Source organism: Melospiza melodia, chromosome 16 (genome assembly GCF_035770615.1).
Source record: "Melospiza melodia melodia isolate bMelMel2 chromosome 16, bMelMel2.pri, whole genome shotgun sequence".
NCBI lineage: Eukaryota > Metazoa > Chordata > Aves > Passeriformes > Passerellidae > Melospiza > Melospiza melodia.
Window position 1 is genome coordinate 11,663,618 of NC_086209.1, and position 19,154 is coordinate 11,682,771.

Consider the following 19,154-nt stretch of genomic DNA (forward strand, 5'->3'; position numbering starts at 1 on the left):
AGGGCTCAAGGGCTCCTGTGCTGCTTTGCAAAGCTGAGTCACTATGACTGTGCAGAAGAGGCTAGCATGCAAGTGAATTGCATCTGAAACGATAAGGAATAGATTGCTTGTTACTATTTGGAGCAATAGTAGTTTTAATTCATTGTGAAATATGAGTGCTAGATTATTAGCAACATGTTCACTTAATATATAGCTTTATTCTCCCCTTCTGGACTGAACTTCCCAGGAAATTATCACTTTGCCTGCTCTGTTTCACCCTTGTGTAGTCTCTGAAGCTTGAGGTATAGCTGAAAAAAATTCATTATCATGGCCAAAACCAGATGCCTTTCTCAAAAGCAGGCCCTTAATTACATCCACAAAGCCCTTCCTTCAGCTGGTGCTAGTTTTAGGCTCAAGACAAAGCTGCTCTTTAATTAATTAATTTTCAGTGAAGGCTGGGCAGGGCACTGCACAGGCCAAACTCTGCCACGCTGTGCATGCTGGGGAGAAGGTGCAGTTCCCAAGCATGAGACAGGAACAAAAATTACAAAACAGCCTCTGCAGAGGTGAGCTGAACCTACTGCACAGGTAGAGCTGGTTTGTAGGATGTGGCTGGGGAGGAGGTCACAACTGGTTCTGCAACCGCAGGGCTGCGATTCTGTCACTTGCAGAACTGGCACTGTGTGTGCATCCCTTCAGTTTCTCCCTTTCTATTCCTACAGCAGCAGTTGCTGCTTCAAATCCCACTCTAAAAGCACAAAGCAAACACACAACCTCAAACTGGAGAGAGATCACTCCCCAAAGAGCTCTGTTTCAGGACAATGCAGTGAACAGGCATTAGCCTCGTGTATGCCAGACCTAGATTCTGATCTCTGTCAGAGCTGGAAACTATTGACTAGCTACAAATATCATTATGTTCTCTGTAAAAGGGATGTAATGTTATTCTAGGTCACAAGGGATTCTGTAGCACTGAAGTCCCACAGTTAAAATACCCAGTTATGAAAATGACTGTATAATATCCAGTTTGCCTCCCTGCCTTGTATTTTGGATGTAACTTCTTTTCCTGCTGAAATCTCTCAGAAAATGTTACAGCCAACACATCTTTCATAAGAGCTGGAAGTGGGCGGTGCCTTCTGTGCAGAGCCATTTTCACACAATAAATTCTGCTCAGAAGCTGACAGATGTATCTCCAGCAAGTTAGCACTGTGTGTCGATCAAACCACAAAAGCCAGAGTATTGACACACCTCTACTTTGCTGGAACGAGCCCAAAGAACATGTTGTCAGTCAAACAAATTCTTTTTTTTTTTTTTTTTCCACATTAAACAGAGCTACGTCTACAAGCAGCTTGGTCTGACTCACAAAATGCATCAATCTCATCTGCTGCCACATGTTAGCCCAGCTGCAGCACACACACATCACATCCAGCTGCAGCTGGAAACGATTCCAACACCACAGGGCATCCCAACATCTGCACCCTGCAGCACCGAGGGGCAGCGAAGGGGCACCAGTGGGACAGGGAAGGGAAGGGAAGGGAAGGGAAGGGAAGGGAAGGGAAGGGAAGGGAAGGGAAGGGAAGGGAAGGGAAGGGAAGGGAAGGGAAGGGAAGGGAAGGGAAGGGAAGGGAAGGGAAGGGAAGGGGAAAAAGAGAGAAGAGAAACCAGTGGGACAGTGAAGAGACATCAGTGGGACAGTGAAGAGACACCAGCGGGACAGTGAAAGGACAGTGAAGAGACAGCAGTGGGACAGCGAAGGGACACCAGTGAGACATCAGTGGGACAGCGAAGGGACAGTGAAGAGACAGCAGTGGGACAGCAGTGGGACAGCAAAGGGGCAGCTGCTGCCCCAGCACGGTGCCAAGGCCCAGCTCCTGCCCTGCTCGCCCCCCGAGCTCCATCCAGCCCCGCCGAACCGAGCAGGGTTTCTGTGCCAGCCCGTGCCCATCGCCTCCCCAGCCCGCACCGGGAATGTTTTTCCAGCCGAGTCGCGACACGACGGTTTTACGGGAAGTTTCGCAGCTCTCTGCTGCAACCTGCTCTCTGATCCCTTCACCTCCCCAGCGAGGTTTCTTTTTTTGGCTTTTCACGTGATTTCCCCGGTCTTGACTCAGCAGTTTCCCGCAGAGCCTTTATTGGTTTGGTTTCCCAGCGCCACCTCCCCGCAAAGCGCCGCCGGCCGCTCGGAGCCTGCGCACGGCTTAGGTAAGAAGGGTTTGGGGGTTTTGGGAGCTGTTCCTGCCCCCGAGCAGAGTCACACACGCAGCTGAGGCCCTGCAGGTGTCACCCTGTGCTGGACACACCGTGGTTTTCAATGCGGTGGCCGGAGCCCCAGTGCTCAGTGCCCAGGCTGCAAACCGGGCTGTGTGAGAAGCAGAACTCGTGAACAACGCTCAGCTGTTGGCACAGCCCCAAGAAGGTCCCTGTGGTTCATCCCCCTCTGCCAAGTGACTCTCGGACCTCTCTGGCCAGCATTAATACATTCCTCCTTCCACCCCTTCTATTGAAATGGAACCAAATCCTTTCCCTGCCTCCTGGGAAGGAATAATTGGTTCTGCCATGATCTTCCCTGAAAAAAATACAGGAGTTGCCCTTTTGTTTAGAGATATCTAAAAGAATAAATAAAAATACATTAGAATAAAGTCATGATTACTGCATGTCCTAGGGATTATCTCTTTCTTCTTTTTATCACAACCTCTACTCTTCCGCACCAGGAATCAGAAACATGAAGTTACTCAGTGCTTCATTAAACAGTGGACACTTTGCATGAAGTTACTCAGTGCTTCATTAAACAGTGGACACTTTGCTTCTGACCACACACATCCATCAGTTCTGGCAAGTCCCGGGGCTAAGGAAAGTTTGATTACAGAAATAGAATCTAAACTGCTGAAACTGCTAAAGGATTCCCGAAGGATTAAGCATATGATGCAAATGAAATTAGGCATGAAATTATATTCCTCAATGAACTAAAGCTTTAAAAAGAAATTATAATGTTTTGATATTTGCTCTCAGTACATGTCAATGCCTTCTTAAAACAACTGATGTCAGGCAGTATAACATGCAATAAAGCTGTAATGCTGTACAGAAACATTACAGTCCTCCTTCTCACATCCAGCAATAAACATAAGGAATGTGAATGTCTTAGAAAACCAGGATCAGCTAAATTAATAAACTATACTATTCTTTTAATCCCACCCTGCTTGCTATTTTTCTTGTGTTATTACACAGAAAAGGATTTGCTTGTTATGTTTGCTGCCATTAGATTTCATTTCAAGCTTCACTAAATTGGCATAAAGGAAACAAGTTAATCAGCCTTCCCGTTATGTCTGCAGAACATCCACTTGGTTCAGAGCCCATTTCCTACCGTGCAAGCAAGAGATCCAAATATTCAGAATTCTGAACAAGGGAGTGTTGGAACATATCAATGTATATTCATAAGTCCAGAAGTAAATATTCCAGCAGATACAAAAGGTGCCATTCCACTGCATGAACTACCTGAAAAGACCAAACATTTTCTCCTCTTCCAATTAATTAAAGCTTAATTCAATGTCTGTCTCCTAATAGTCAAATCCTCCTAATTTGATTGCTCCTAATTCCTTGTGAGGTCACTTTTCAAAAAAAGTACTTTGTTCTAAAGGAGTGAGGCCTGAGGAAATGCAAAATCCCTAGAGCAGGACTCTCCCTAGCCTCTGAAATGCCCCATTCTTTGTGGTGGAGCTAAGAGAGACTTGCTGCTTTCAGAATTCATGGTTTCATCTGTGCTGCTGTTACTGACATTTCCCTCCAGCCTACAGCAAGTCAGTTATTAAATATAAAGTTTATTTCTTCAAATAAATATTTGGTAATTAAGCCCAAAGGATAAATATAAATTTACTCTGTTTTGAAATTAGGTGAATCTGAGAGTCACATGCAACCAAGTGCATGTGCAGGTGTGTAACACACGTGCTGAATGGGCTCTGGGTGTAGTTCCTAAGCACAAAAAGAAATGCAAGGAAGCAGTGAACATCTCTGAGCACAAAAGCCCTTGTGTGGGACCCTCATTTGATCGATGTCCTGGTTTCTGTGGTGGCCCTGACACGCCAGCTTTGGCTCTGTGACACTCTATGGGAAAGTACAGGATTGCAAGCACGCAGCTGAGAGAAATTAACTGCCCTGTGATAACAAATTATTTCCACTTCCTCCAGACTGCATAACTGCTTTCCTATCAACCATCTACACTCCAACGGTCCCATTATCAGGTCACTGTGTTTTATTGTCTTCTTCAGACTTCATCTTCTCCCCCTATAGCTGGGGGTGTCTCTTAGAGCCCGACCATTGAAAATCCTCGGTTCTTCCACGGCATCACAGGCAGGAATATTGCATTCCATGAGGCCCTTCCCTGCTGGGCAGAGCTCCTGTCTCCTCAGGCCATCTCCTAGCCTCAATGCCTTCTTCATTTCCCCTTTTCCTGCCAAGCCAGTCTTCTGACTTGTTTTCGTTGGGTATGGGGTTTTGGGGTTTTTCCCCCTAATCGATAGTGTCAGGGTGCAATCCAGCATCCATCACACTTTATTCCACCTTCCAGACCCAAATCCGTCGAGTTTCTTGTCCAGCCGCCTTCTCCTCGCTTGGCACGCAGGCTCTTCTCTCCTTCATTGCACCAAACTCCTGTCGCCTCCCATCGTTTCCTGCCCCACTTTCTGCCTTTCAGCACCCGCAAAAAACGCATTAAAGCTCGGGGTGCAGGCGCCAATCCCTCCCGCAGCAGGGGCCGTGTCTGGAGGGGGCTCTGACCGATCACCGGAGGCACCGAGCGCCGGGAGCCCCGGGCCGGCCCTCATGGCAGGGTGGATGGACAGCAGCCACAGCCGGCCCAGGGGCACCGACAGCCATGGCAGGACAGGGCCACTGAGAGCCCCCCAACCCTTTGTATTTACTGCAAACGTGGGCAATATCTTTATTCTTTATTTATTTTTTCTCAGTGAAAGCCTCTATATTAAACTTCTCTGGACGTGCACCTCTTGTAAGGTAGCAGCGCAAGGGCGCACCGCAAACACTGCCGAGGGCCAGAACAAGCCGCCGCTACCCTGCCCCTGCAGAGGCCACCGCCGCTGTCCCCGCTGCTGTTCCCGCTGCCGGTGCCGCCGCCGGACCGGGACTGGGACAGGAGCGGATCAAACCAAACCCGCCCGCCCGAGGCGGCGCGCGACAAGCGGCCCGTCCGTGATCCACGGAATCGAGCGGCGGAGCCGAGCGGCGATTGGCGGCGCGCGGGCGGCCCCGCCCCGCCCCTCACATGACCGCTAGCGAGGTTTTTGTCGCGCCCGCTCGCCCCGGCCGCTCGCCGTGCCCCGGTGTCCCCGCCGCCGCCGGCAGCAGCAGCAGCACCACCACCGCCGCCGCCGCCATGGGCCCGCGCCGCTCCGCCGCCTCCTCCCGCGGCCGCCTCCTCCTGCCGCTGCTGCTGCTCGGCGTCTCTGGTGAGCGGGGCAGCGCCGGGGCCCGGGGGAGGGGAGCGGGTCTCGGGTGTCCCCGCGGGCTCGCGCCGCTCCCCGCCCCGTCACGCGCGGGCACCGGGGGTCCCGGGGGGTCCCGGGGCCGCCTCGGCCCCGCGGCGCCTTCAGGGGGCGGCCCCGGGGCGGAGGCGCCGCCGCTGCCGCCCCCCCCCCCCCCCCCCCCCCGCGCCGCCACCCACGGGAGGGGAGGGGACAGCGGCGGGGCCGGGGAGGCCGGGAGCCCCGGGGCGCTTCCGCCCAGGGCCGGGGCCCGGCGGCCGGCACCGCAGGCCCACCCGCGCGGCCCGGCCCGGCCCGGCCGTTCTGCCAGCGCCCCTCGGCGTGGGGCCGCGGGCACGGCAACGTCCGTGCCGGGAGTCACCGCGTCGGGAGCACAACAGCTGGGGAAAGTTCTCCTAAAAGGCAGAGGGGATTTAACGCCCGTGTGTCTCGAGCTGGGAATGGTGGAAGAGCAGTGAAGGCACTGCCGAGCCCATCTCTTGGGGCTTGAGCCGCAATCACTGATACAACACGTAAAATAATAAAAATAATAGACCCCGGTCTACAAGCAGTGCATTGTTTAAGTGCTGTGTTCATGCCTTTCATACCCACTGTGTCACCAGAAAGCTGATGCTTATTTCAGAGAGTCAGAATTCTAGGTGGAAAGGGACCTCAAGGTTCAGCTGGTCCAGCCTGTCTTGGCAAAGACATGGTCGAGATGAGATGGCCCAACAACCTGTACAGCCAAATCTTAAAAGTGCCCAATGTTGGGCAGTCAACACTTTGCGATTTTTAGTTTGTGTCACGTAAACAGACTATAAAACATTCTTTCAATTTTTGACAGTTTTGACAGCTTTGTGATGTGTTTCCTATTTTTGATGCTTTTTAGAAATCTCGCTATTCTTTCACTGTCTGGTAAATGGAATATGGTCCTGACATAATTTACTGCTTTGTGATGAGCTGTCCTCTTAAGTGGTTCTAGAAAATTAAGAAAAATCAATGTCTTAATAGCTGATAATCATATCTTACAGGTTTTTTCCAGTCCTATGCAGTTGAAGTAGATATAAAGGATGCTTCTAATGCTACATGCCTGTATGCAAATTGGATGATGAGGTTCTTGATAACATATGAATCAAACAATGGTGATTATGTAAGTATTTAGGAGTAACTCTTGCTGAGAACTGGATTTTGACCTGGATTAAAATTTAAGCTCTTTTACCTAGAGTGTTTGATTTCTTGCTATTTTTTTACTAAGTCGGTTGAGAAGAATATTCCTATATAGTCCTTATAAAGTAAAGAATAAGTTCTCAGTCATGCAACTTACTGAAAGTACTCTGTTGCTCTTACTTAAATGATGTACACAAACTCACCAAGTCTAACCAGTACCAGTGTAGTTATGTTCTTAACCCAAGCAGTAAATGTAATTGCAGCTCAACATGATCAGGGTTTACAGCCAGGTTAGAGTTGTACTTTTGTACTTGAATCTGAGACAGCTCCTTTCTCAGGTAGGTGTCAAGGAGCCTTTACCATAATTTTCCAGAACAACCTAAAATAATCTCAGCAAGGTTTCAGCTAACTCCAGCAAGTTTATAATGCTGTCATGGGGAAGAGCTGCATGTGAATGCATTTTAAATTCCCTTTTTCTTCTAGAAAACCACAACCCTGAATTTGTCATCCAGTGCGACACACAATGGAAGCGTCTGTGGCAATGACACACAGGCTGCCCTTGTGGCAGTGCAGTTTGGAGAAGGTCATTCTTGGAGCATTAACATCACAAAAAACAATGAAACTTACCAGGGAGACTTCATGACACTGACCTACAACACCAATGACACAGCTGTATTTCCTGATGCTAAGAGAAAAGGTAACATTCAGTTCAGAATCTGACTTGCAAAGCAATCTCAGCCAGAAGTGTCAGACCTCGTGTACCTGACCTGGCTTGGCTCCTTCGAAGTAAGGAGCAATCCAGGAGTTAGTAATGAATGTAATGAGTTCTGAACCACGTGCTGCCAACTGCTGCTCCTTGTACCTGCCTGCTGGGTAACAGTGCAGGCCAAATGGCTTCACTGGATGTGTAATTCCTGTAAGTGGAAGAGAAGGGGAAGGACAAACAGCTTTGATCAGTGAGGTGGACAGCAAGCTCATGGAAGATTAATTTTAGTGGGCACTGCTTGACCTTCTACCTTGCTAAGCAATACAGTGTTAGGCTGTGTACTAATGCCTACTAATAATAGAATTGTTTTCTCCTTACAAACTTAAGTAAAAGGGTTCACCTTTCTTATGGCTTGTCTAGTTCTGTAAGCTTGGTTACTCCTAGCTTTACTCCTAGCATTACCTATCACTTCAGGTCAGGACATACAGGGAGAACATTCAGGAGAGCTGAAGATTGTTAAGCTTAATTATCACTTAGTCTTTGTCTTATGAAATGATATAAAATGTAACACTACCTCTAAGTTCTTGGAGTTCATAAGGCATTAAAATATTTATGCTTATTTGTAGGACCAGTTACTATTTTTATAAAGGATCCTGCAGGTCCAGTTCAGCTGAACACTGTCTTCGTGTGTCACAATTCCTTCGATATTGAAGCAGAAAATATTACACAGATTTTCTGGAATGTTACCCTGCAGGCTTTTGTTCAGAATGGCACAGTCAGTAAAAAAGGTGAGCATTTCAGTTTGTGAAAGAGCTTTTTTGTGTTGCACCTTAGTGCAGGGAGCAAAGTCCCATAATAAAAAATCCACCAATTCTAAGATGTGTTGTATTTAATATTATCCATGTAAATATCCTCTAGTATTTCTTTCCTTGTTCCTGGAAAAATAGCTTAGGAGAACGGATTTAGTAGTGTGCTGTACTATTGATTGTTTGCCTGCCAAGGTGGGGTTCTTCTCAAGTGTGTATTCCAGTAATTGGGGTATTAAAAATAAGCACTTCAGAGCTACTGTTGCTGAGTAAATCATTTGGGTTTGAGGGGTTTTAGCTGACTGCCTTCCACTTGCAGTGGTGGCCTCTGCTGTTGCATTTGAGTAGTCCAGAGCCTGTTGTCTCATCTCATAGCTCAGGAAAGAGACAAGCACAGCATCCTGCTGCATGTAGCCTAATAGGGTCACTTACTTGGCTGACAGCAAATACATGTCACACTTGTTTTAAAACAACTGAACTGTCTTTGTGTGTTTTGCTTCCATGTGTCAGAGGCAAGTGGTACTGAGTGTGGGTTTAAAACTGAGTGTTACAGGATTTCTGAGAATAAGTGGCAACTGTACTTTGTCTGAGTAATGAGACTTCAATAAAATTTCAGTAATGAGATGGTGATTAAAATGTCTTTTCAGAGACTAGATGTCCTGCTGATAGACCTACTTCTGCACCTACTGTTCCACCTACTAGTGCCAATGCAACTACTGCACCTACCACTGCTGCACCTCCTGCTCCAACTCCTCCCAAGCCTGTGGAGAATCCAGACACAGGAAACTATTCTCTTAAAAGTGGAAATAAAACGTGTTTCCTGGCAACTGTGGGGCTGCAAGTGAATGTTTCTCAAGACAAGGTGCTTCTTTTTGCTTTTGAAGAGTAAAAATTGCTGTAGTTATTTGGTGTGAATTCTGAATGCAGAGTATTGCTGTGTACACTGCTGGCTGTCCAGAACTGCTTCTAAGTATTACATGTAGCACCTCTCTGACATCAGAATGGTTTTGTTGCATAATACAGGTCTTCAAAAACCTTACATGGGTTCAACAGATCTTTTTATTGAGAATACTTCTAACATGATTAAAAGTCTGGAACTTTCTGTTGTTCCCTACTTTCCCCTCGGAGGGTAGTTTGTTGTGTTAGGGAACAAAGTAACACTTCTCAAGGAATTTGTTTGTTTCAGTACTGCCAGCATGTAAATTTAAGTCAAACAGCCTTGGTTCCATAGCAGCCAAGCTCAGCTCTCCCTGCTGTCATATTTATGACAAGCTCTTCTAACCCAAGACTGTTCCTGACTGAGACAATGTATTCCAAAGGCAGCTGAATGTCTTTGATGTGCTTTGTGTGTATTTCAGCCTCTTCTGATCAACATCAATCCAAAGACAACTGTCGCAGATGGTGCCTGTGGTAACACAACAGCCACTCTGAAATTGAATGATGGAAATAGCACACTGATTGGTTTCACGTTTGCTGTTGTAAGTAACTTCTTTTATTTTAAACTAAATTATCATTTAACAGCATGCATGGTGATCACTTACAGTAAAATCCTCCTGTTGCTTGCTGGTGGTCGGCAGTTCCTGTATGGGAAGTGGAACTGGCCAGTTGAGTGCCTCAGGACAAATGGAGAACTGGGTTAAAGTGGTAAAAAATGTAAGACTGGTAAATGTGTTGGCTTTTGTAAAGCATGTGTTCTTAAATTTACAAATGCAAAATTGCACACTGACACTTGGTTCTTGCTTCTTGAACAGAAAAATGCGAGTGCAAGTGTACAGAAATTTTATCTGAGGGAGGTGAATGTTACTCTGCTCAACCATCTGAATGGTTCTGGTAAGAAACAGTATCTGCCTTAAACAAGGGTAATACTTTATTCAATGTCTGCATCAAATAATTCTGGCGCTTTTTTTTGTGTTGTTCATGCTTACTGTTAGCTCCTACTCTGTCTAGAAGTTGGTATGAACAAAAATAATAAGCAGAAATGTCTGTAAGAGTTACTTTAGACAGTGTGGGACCACTCTATGATTCCTGAAACTTCTGCTAATGGAATCACTGTAAATCAGAAGGGCTTCTTGATAACTCTTTTCAGTAATGTAATTTTTTGTGGTGTGAAATCTAATTGTACCAACTTTGAAGCTTTTTTCCTAAACCAGTTGGTGTCTTCTTTGTTTGAAAATGCTGCTGTATCTTCCAACCACTTGTACTCTCACTAAAAAAAGGCCAGTCCTTCAGAAGCTGAAGTATACTTTTTTCCCAACAAACATATGTTTTCTTTTTTTTTTTAATTGCTTGTCATAGCTACAGCAATTAAAGAGCATTAAAGCTAAAGCACTTGCAACTCTGCAGCACTAAGATTAGTGGAGGTATAAGGAAAGCCTGATGTCATGTACATATGAAGGAGAGATTATTGTAGTAACTTCAGTTTCTGATTTCTGGTTAAGCTGATCAACCCCACTTTGCACTACTTTGTTTTTCAAACTAGTCAGTGTTGAAGTGTTGGCCCCTCTAGATTCAGCTACTCAGTCTTACTGTATTAGCAACTGTCTTACATTTTAAGTGAACATGCAAATTCTTTCTTTTTTTTTTTTCCTTCTTTGTTTAGTCATTTCAAGTGCAGATAACAACAACTTAAGCAAGTGGGATGCTTTCCTTGGTAGCTCTTACATGTGCCGAAAAGAGCAGACCCTTCAGATTAATGAAAATGTTCAAGTACATACTTTTAATCTATGGATTCAGCCATTCCTTGTGGAGGCAAATAAGTTTGCTACAGGTAAGAGTTATGTTTTTGTTTTTAGTGATGCTTGCAAAATTTTCACTTGCTAAAAAGCACCAGCATTAGGTGCAAGCACTTTCTCTCAGAAGCTCTTGTTCCAATTTTTTAAACTATGTTTAGATATAGATGGAATGAAGAGAAGTTCTGAGAGTGACATTCAAGTTCAAGCCAAGCTTTGTTCTCACTTAAAAAATGTCTGCTAAGTGTGTGGTTCTTCACAAAACTTGAATGAACAAGAGACACTGAGTAGGGACTTAAGGGTTGCTGTGCAGAATAGGTTAGAAGTTACTTGATAACATCTTGACTTGCAGAATTTGTAGCTCAGAACTTTTGCAGAAGTTCACTTTGGGAATACTGTTAGGTGTTTTGTTTCTTTTTACCTGTCAGTCTGAGGAATAGAAGTGTTGGGGAAGAATGAACTGTCAGGGCTTCCTTCAGAGGCAGTCTTGAATATCCAGAACGGAAGAGATTCTGAAATGTTTGTTTGCTGCAATATTTTGATCTTGTCTGGAGAAAACTGAAATGTCTTAAATTACCTCTTAATATTTAGTGCAAAGTGGTCTTTGTGCTTAATGCTAATACTTGCAGCACAGTCTTACTGGACTAGACTGATCTGTAGACACATAGATTAAAAAATTCTGGTTTTAGACAGAAGTAAGATAACTCCAGATGTGTGTAGGGTAAACAGTTTAGTCTTTCTAAAGAGTTAGGGACCCATTTCACTCTGTAGTTAAAGTTGCAGCTAGCTTTCTTCTAATTATAGTTATTTTATCTGTGTAGCATGTCTTTGTTCTGGATAGATTCTTGATACCAAATCTAGGTCACATTTATCCTTAATGAGTGAAAGTACCAACCAGACTTGCTTTAAGTTTGGAATAGATAAGCCTGGTTTGTGAATGTAGAAAAATGGCTGCTCCCTAGCCTAGTGCAGATCTTGTGTACAGGAAAACTTGTACACCCTTAATTTGCTATAGGTTATCAATGTTTAAATTAATTAAAATGCTTAAATATGCTAAATGTATTGATGAGACCTCTGCAGTTCTTTCTCTCTTAGTTTAAATAATACTTGATTTTTCAATACCTTCATGTTAAGGAAAACAGATTTTTTTACCACTCTTGGGAAGTATTCTGTCTTTATTTATTCCTCATTGCAACCTTTTTCTCACCTACAGCCCAGGAGTGTTCGCTGGATGATGACAGCATTCTAATCCCAATTGTAGTTGGTGCTGCACTTGCTGTCTTGATTGCCATTATAGTGGTTGCTTACATAATTGGCAGAAGAAAAAGCTATGCTGGATATCAAACTTTGTGAATCTAAGTGTGATTCCTGTTATGATTTCACTCTAAACAAAGCAAGTGCAAGTTCTGAAGTCCAAAAAAGACCCAAAACTTAGGAGTAATTACTAGCCACAGCTAATTGGAGTTGAGAATAAAGGGAGAATGTTTATCTCAGATGAAGCAGAATTACACTTTGTTTTCCTGCCCTAAGAAGACCATGTGGGTTTCATAGCTGTTTTGAAGATGTCAAATCCTGGATGAATTGCTAGGCTAAGGATTTTATCTTGCAAAAGTCCTAAAGCATTTAGGATTTATTTCTGCTTTTTACAAATACTAGCCTGAGACAATAACACGTTCTGAAACTGATGTGCGTTGGGCATCTCCCACATTAGCATAGAATTTGTACTTGCTTCTCTCCTCTGCGTTCCTTAGTTGTTGTTGTAATTGTGGGTTAAGCTGGCAGCATTAGTCACTCTGTTGACTTGTACAGTATTTAACAAGGATTGTCTAATGCCCAATAGCAACTTCGTTTTCCATAGGATTGAACTTCAGGCTGGTGATTAAGTGATCTCTGGAAGTGGCAGCAGTAACTTACTTGCCTTTGTTAGGATTTCAGTAATTTACTCCTGCCTTGGTGTAATTTCAGGAATCATTCCTATACCGTGGCTGTACAAACAAAATGGGTAATTTGCCAAATGGTGAATATATGGGAAGACTTCAGTGCCATTTCCAGATGCTTTCAAAAAAAAACCTGTTAGGCACTGAATTCTTTACTATACCTTGGCAATCATCTGAAATACTCACCTAAGGCAGACTTCTGCTAAATTAATGCAAGCTTTTTTTTGCTGGCATCAGTTTAAAGGGAATAACCTTTCTAAATATTCCAGAACTTTAAAGTGCACTTAACTTCATACCATACTCTGCACAGAACTGGTCTGTCTTGTTGCTTTGAATGACCTTGTTTAAAGATGCTTTCATTTAATGAGCCAGTATCTGTTGTTGCAGCTTGAGCTGTTTTTAAATCTTCATCTTGAATGGTTCTCTGCCAGTCAAAGTTCACCTTGTAACTGCCCGCCATTGGCACTCTGAATGTTGAATGTTTGTGTTGGGTTGTTTGCGGTGTAGCGTTTATTGATGTTAAGAATGCAAAAGCCAAACAAGAGATGGACCCACAACACCTGTTTTTCCTTGCTGTATGAAAAGAATAAGTAGGTTAAAAAAGTGCAGTGCAACTGGACTGTTCTTTAACTGCAGCTCTGTAGAGACTAACCCTTGATGCACAACTTTGCTCTGGGCTCTTTGTGCATATTCTTACTGCATGGAAAAAAAAAAAAGTCTTTTAGACTTTTAGATAATTGTGGCTTTTTTGCATATGTCATAACACGAGCTGCCTGAGCTAGTTATTTAATGAACATAACATTGTCTCCCCATTTAGAATGAGTTTAGCCTGCATCAAAGCTTCTCTAGTGTTTTATTAGTGTTCTCTAGGGTTGTAGAGATGTCTGTGGCATGTTTGGATACAAATCATAAAATACACTTCTTTCAGTAATGGTTTGGTTTGTTTTTTTCTTTTGTAAAGACAGTTTACTCTTGACACTAGCCAAGGAAGCATGTATGGGTGGATAATGCTTACTATAGCGTGTAGTCTACAGCTTGAATTTTGCATCAGTTACTGAAATGCATTTTAATGAAAGTGGGGAACTGCTATAAGTTTAATCATGAAACAAGCTTCAAGACTTACCATTTTAATTTTAAAAAATGGATCTAATGACTTTCATATTAATATATCCTCAAATGCAGAAGTTCATATAGATTTTTTAGCTTTTTTTTTTTTTTTGTGAGTGATGTTCAGTGGCACCAGTTAAACATGCATCTCTGTTAAGGAGTAATCATCACACTATTCTTCTTACCTTGCAAATTTTTGAACTGTACACAGTTTCCAAGTGATAAAATAGAAGATTCATGCAAACTTCTTCCTAAAATCAGCACTAGAAATACCATTGCAAAAACCTGTAAGTACATTGGCTGAGAGTTTTAAGTACTCCTAGACTGATGTGCAGGTAACTGGTTCAAAAAACATCAGTTTCACCTGACTTCCTGTTGTTATAAAACCACTAGTTTTCCTGTATGTATTGCTCCATAGGGAACTGTCAATCTGTTTAACCTGTGCTCTAAAAAAATAAAGATTGTTCTATTTCTTAAGGAAACTTGTTCACATTTTTTAACTGATTTGAAAACAGACGTCTTGTATTGTCTTTTTTTAAAGAAAATAAACTCAATGAGTAAGGTGAACTCTAATCAGTCTGTATCTGAGATTCTGTTACATAGCTGGTTTTGTTCTGGTCTGTGGAAACAGCATTTAAATTGTGAATTTATTTAACACCTGTGGATGTGGAATATTAACTTGTATAACCTATTATAGAGTATGGTTGGTTTAGTACCTTATACACGGTTTACTAAATATTGTATTCTATTCTCAAGGTTTCTGATATTTTAGGTTAAAGATTTCATGCTAATAGTCCTCAAAAGTACCATTTCTAGCCAGTGAATGATGGGATTTGGGTTTTGGAAGGGGCATTTTGTTTGGTCATTTGTTCCTTGTTTTGGTTTTTTCTTTGGCTGGTTTTTAAATTTTTTTTATTTACCACAGTGTTCTCTCTTCCTTAGCATATGTTAATAAAACACAAACTTTGGGGCTGTTGGTTGAATCTCATGATTGGAATTAAAAGGGAAGGCAGCTTTTATACTGGGGCTAAAAAAACTTTGGGCCAAAAATTTCTGACTTTTTTGAATGGAGACACATTCAGCCACGTCAGTCGAAAAAGCTGTTCCTGCTGGCCCTGCTGTGTTGGGCTGTAGTTACCAATTCTGCACTTGAAGACACCTCTGGAGCTTCTAACCACTGTTCAGTAGCCATACCTGGATAGATGTGTGCCAGCAAGGATGGAATGTTCCTGGTATGAAACCTTGACCCCTTTTTCACCCTGGGAATTGCCTGTAATGGTGCCACAGTGTGATGTGTGCTGCAGCCATCTCCTGCCTTTGAAGAAGAGAGGGAATTTCTGTCACTGCCTGCTGGGCACCTTCATCCTTAGCAAATCCATTCATATTTAGTGTTAGTGTTTAGTGACCCATTACCCAGCACCTAGCAAATTGTCTGTGTTAGTATTTAGTGAACAGTATTACTAAATATCAAATGTATGTCTCTCTTTAAGATATTTAAATATTATCTCAATCAGAATATTTTGAAATAGCTGTATAAGATGCATAGTTCCTTTCCTCTTGTTTTTTTTTTCTTTTCCTTCCAAATGTTGCTCTGCTTGGCAGTATGTGCCCTCAGATAATCTGAGTTCAGCATTTTCAGCTGTTGAGCCTCCACGTGTTGTTCTCCTTGCTCTTAGTCAAAGGCTTTGTGTGGTATTTCAGGGAGGGGCCATGGCAAGTGTGTGCTGGACAATCATAAGCTAAAGCAGGACAACACATTTCCCATAAATAATGCTGATTCTGTGAAAAAACAGCAGCCAACTTTTGAGGAAGCATTGACTCTGTGTGTAATGCTGTGTCCTAATTAAAAACTCAAACAAGATAGTTTTACCAGGAGTGCTGCCTTATGAAATGCCTCTAAAGCAGGCACTGCTCCAGTGCTGGAGAGCCCGGCACAGCCTCCTGCCTCACCCCAGCCCTCCTGCACAGGCAGGTGGAGCTCTGCTCTCCTTGCAAACAGCTTGGAATGCCAAGCCCTGCCCGAGTTTGAAACCAGTTCCCAGCGCGGTTTGCTAATCATTGATGGGTGTTTGTACCAGCAAGGAGCTCCTCACCTTTTACAAGCTGTGTGTTAAAAACCTCTGTAGTGTTACAGATGTCTCTTCCATTTTCCCCTCTGATGTGGATTTCAGTGAAGTCTGTGTAGTTCTCAGCTGAAACTAATAACCCTTCCATAGGGAAAATAAAGTTACCCACCCCAACAGAGCCTTTCAGTGTTTTCCATGCAGTGCCCAGAGGCACATTTATCTTGGCTGTCTCTTGCAGCTCTCAGTAAGTTTCTGCTTTGTTACTTGGATTGTCCCTTATGCCTTCATGTCTAGAATCCAGAGGAGTGCTGGTGACTCAAGGGTTGGGAAGACCCCTGGGCAAGGCAGCACTACAGCAGTGTGGGGTTTCTGTTGCTTTATTGCTGCTAACTCTGAGGTGTGATCAGCTAATGCATGCTCAGACTGCTGGTTTGTCCTCACATTTCTAATCTATCCTCTGCTTGCTAGAGGAAGCTGAAATTAAATGTACAAATCAGAAGTATATTACCATATAAAGGATGTGTGCAGTAAATGTGTTTAAAGAAATCAATCTTTCCATCAATTCTTTACTCAATACTGATTTTACTTTACATGTATTATTGTATCTAATGCAATGTAATTTCTCGGAAATGCCTGTTTGCTCCTTGCTTTCTTTGGTTTCTAATGCTTGATTTCCCTTACTAATTTATTCTCCCTTGCTTTTTTTTTTTGTTTGTTTTTTTGTTTGTTTTTTGTTTTTCCTCTTTCTGCAGCTGAAGAATGCCTTGCTGATTCTGACCTGAACTTTCTTATTCCCATCGCAGTGGGCGTGGCGCTTGGATTCCTTATCATTCTTGTCTTTATCTCTTACATCATTGGAAGAAGAAAAAGTCGTACTGGCTATCAGTCTGTATAATCTCTTCATTCCATCTCTGTTGCCCACCTTCCCTGTTCTTTTCCCTTTCCCAGACTTCCTGGCCTGCTCCTTAAAAAAAAAAAAAGAAAGAAAAACAAATTAATTCAAGGTTTCTTTGTTTAAAAAAAGTTCAAATCACTTCATGGCAGAATAACAATAACTTCATGACAGAATAACATGCCATGAATCTGAAGATGAGTTGCAGAAGCTACTGTATGACTTTGGAGAAAGTAAGTGTTCTGAGGACCAGAGAATTGAACAGAGTTGGTGTGTCCCTGTGGGAAATGTGATTATTTTTAGTAAAGAAGACATCTACAAAACTTTCTGTTGTTTAATCTTTTTGTACAAGAAAATTTCTAGATGCCTACAGCTTGTCTTGGTTAATGCTACAGCTAAAACTATAATTAAAAGTGTGAATGCTGTGTCAAAAGGGACTGTACATGCAGTGGGAAAATGAATACCCAGCTCTCAACAGACTTCTGTTGGGAGCTTGGCATATGGCTGTTCTTGTGAATCAGCCTGAATTTCCTATTCCTTCTGAATGTAAAAGTAGTACCTGATCTCACTAATAGCCTGACATAATATGAGAAGAACATCTGATTCTTCTAGTGAATTAATCTCTTTAACATCATACAGAGAAGCTGACTGCTAATGTAGGTTGAACAGCTTTGCACTGCCCTGGTGTCTAATTTGCCAAGATAAGGTTCAGGTCTGGAGAACTTCAGCTACTCAGAAAAGGCAACAGTCTGCTGAAGGAAATGTCTCCTGTGCTATTTTGTTGAACTGCATTTTTCTTTTGTTCTGAGCTCAATTGTGAGATGAGGGTGGGAGGCTGGAATTTCACTGGCTGCAGTTTCTCTCAGCTTTGATTCTGAACATAAAAGAAACTACACAGCGTTGGTCCATGTGAGGACCAAAAGTATTTTGAGAGCACTCAGGCTGACTGAGAACACAGGTTGCTCAGATCTTCCTGCAGTTCCTTTGGACAGCTTGCATAGGTTAACAGAGCATCACTGAAAAGGTGTGATCTCTGAAAGCAAGTGGAGATATGAAAGCTTTCAGGTTTGATAGAATTAATCTGCTTTTAACCTCCTCATTATTGCTGTCTCAGTGTAAGAGCACAAAATTTCTAGCACGAGGAATGCTGATCATAAAGCAGGAATGAATATATGTGTAGTGAAGAAAGTGACTTCCAAAGGAATAAGAGCATCTTTCCTGTTTGAAGGTGCTTCTTTGTTATTGGCCATACCTTTGCAGTTCTGTGTTCCATATCTAAACTGTATCAAAATTGAATTTAGTCATTGTGGTTGTTCGTTCCCATCGGGTCCATGTTGATGGAATGAAAGAAGCCTCTTGCTCTTCAAACCTTTTTGGTCCATCTTGGCAAAAGCCTTTTGCAGCCAATAACCCCTGGGGGCACACAAAGTTTTTTGTCCTCTGCAGCGTTTTCTAAAGCTGCTTCAATATTTAATCTCCGTGTACATTGACCCTGTATCCATGCTGTGGGGGAAGCACCTTCAGTAATTCACACATACAAAGGTGACAGTCAGCACTGATGTTTAAGTAACTCACAATAGCTGTGTATCCAGGAAAGGGAGTTTTCCAAAGAGTTAGTTCTGATGTTTGAGAAATGCCTGTATATTCAATTATTTTTGTCCTCACGGTGACCAAAGATACACTCTACCTGATTCTGACAAAAGTGATTCCACAGTACAAATGGGCTCTTGAAACAAGTTGTCCTATATATTTTTTTTCTTTTTTTTTTTTTTATAGGAATGTAAATCAATGCTGCTGGACTGTATGCTTTAGGTTTGGTTGTCTTGGTCTCTTGTATTGTACCTTTGCTCTTGCAATACTTGATTTCCCTGCCAGTGTTAAATGGAATTATTTCAGGTGGCATTTTATGAGTACACCCACTTGCCAGTGTGGTGCTTCTCTGCCACCAGCAGATGGATCACAGCTATGTTCTCATGCTGAGATTGCAGACTGAAGTATTTAATATCACTTTTGCTAGGCTATCTTAGTGAAATGTGGTCATTTCCTAGATGCAAACACATACATACATACATATATATATATTGTATATACATAGAAAGTATTATTTTGAGCTTCAACAGAAGTCAGAAATTGATCCAGCACTTTAAGGTTGTTGCAGCATGAAGAGTGGTATGTACAATTTTCCAGATCTTAAATTACTGTACAAATATGCTGACAGCAAAATATGTGTATGGAAAATAAAGTTAATTATTGTGTTTATTAAGCTTTGTTTCAGTGTAAGTAGACATGAATGCCAT

At 42.8% G+C, this 19,154-nt stretch overlaps 1 protein-coding gene and 1 long non-coding RNA gene across 3 annotated transcripts in view; one reads left to right on the top strand and one right to left on the bottom strand.

Annotated features, from left to right (window-relative positions):
• Positions 1-2,397, bottom strand: part of LOC134425718 (uncharacterized) — a 5,936-nt gene extending 3,539 nt beyond the window's left edge. Inside the window, exon 1 of the long non-coding RNA XR_010029754.1 lies at positions 1,940-2,397. This is a non-coding gene — a long non-coding RNA (uncharacterized LOC134425718). The remainder of the gene's footprint in view (positions 1-1,939) is intronic.
• Positions 2,398-5,333: 2,936 nt separating this feature from the next.
• LAMP2 (lysosomal associated membrane protein 2) lies at positions 5,334-19,120 on the top strand. 2 transcript variants are annotated; one of them, XM_063170611.1, is made up of 9 exons: positions 5,334-5,432; positions 6,479-6,597; positions 7,098-7,311; positions 7,947-8,108; positions 8,774-8,988; positions 9,485-9,604; positions 9,878-9,956; positions 10,726-10,893; positions 16,718-19,120. In XM_063170611.1, exons 1-9 carry the CDS (start codon positions 5,360-5,362, stop codon positions 16,858-16,860), a joined length of 1,293 nt encoding a protein of 430 aa, XP_063026681.1. In that variant the 5' UTR covers positions 5,334-5,359; the 3' UTR covers positions 16,861-19,120. The 2 variants fall into 2 exon arrangements, with proteins under 2 accessions (XP_063026681.1, XP_063026682.1); XM_063170612.1 differs by lacking the exon at positions 16,718-19,120 and adding an exon at positions 12,063-14,871 and having other exon boundaries at positions 5,335-5,432; positions 10,726-10,887.
• The last annotated feature ends 34 nt before the right edge of the window (positions 19,121-19,154 follow it).

What these genes read in the sequence shown, in the direction of transcription:
- LAMP2 (XM_063170611.1), top strand. Translation starts at nt 5,360, where the DNA reads ATGGGCCCGCGCCGCTCCGCCGCCTCCTCCCGCGGCCGCCTCCTCCTG. An exon ending in GCTGCTGCTCGGCGTCTCTG is followed by an intron (nt 5,433 to 6,478) that starts GTGAGCGGGGCA and finishes CATATCTTACAG; the next exon opens with GTTTTTTCCAGTCCTATGCA. An exon ending in GGCAAATAAGTTTGCTACAG is followed by an intron (nt 10,894 to 16,717) that starts GTAAGAGTTATG and finishes CTCTTTCTGCAG; the next exon opens with CTGAAGAATGCCTTGCTGAT.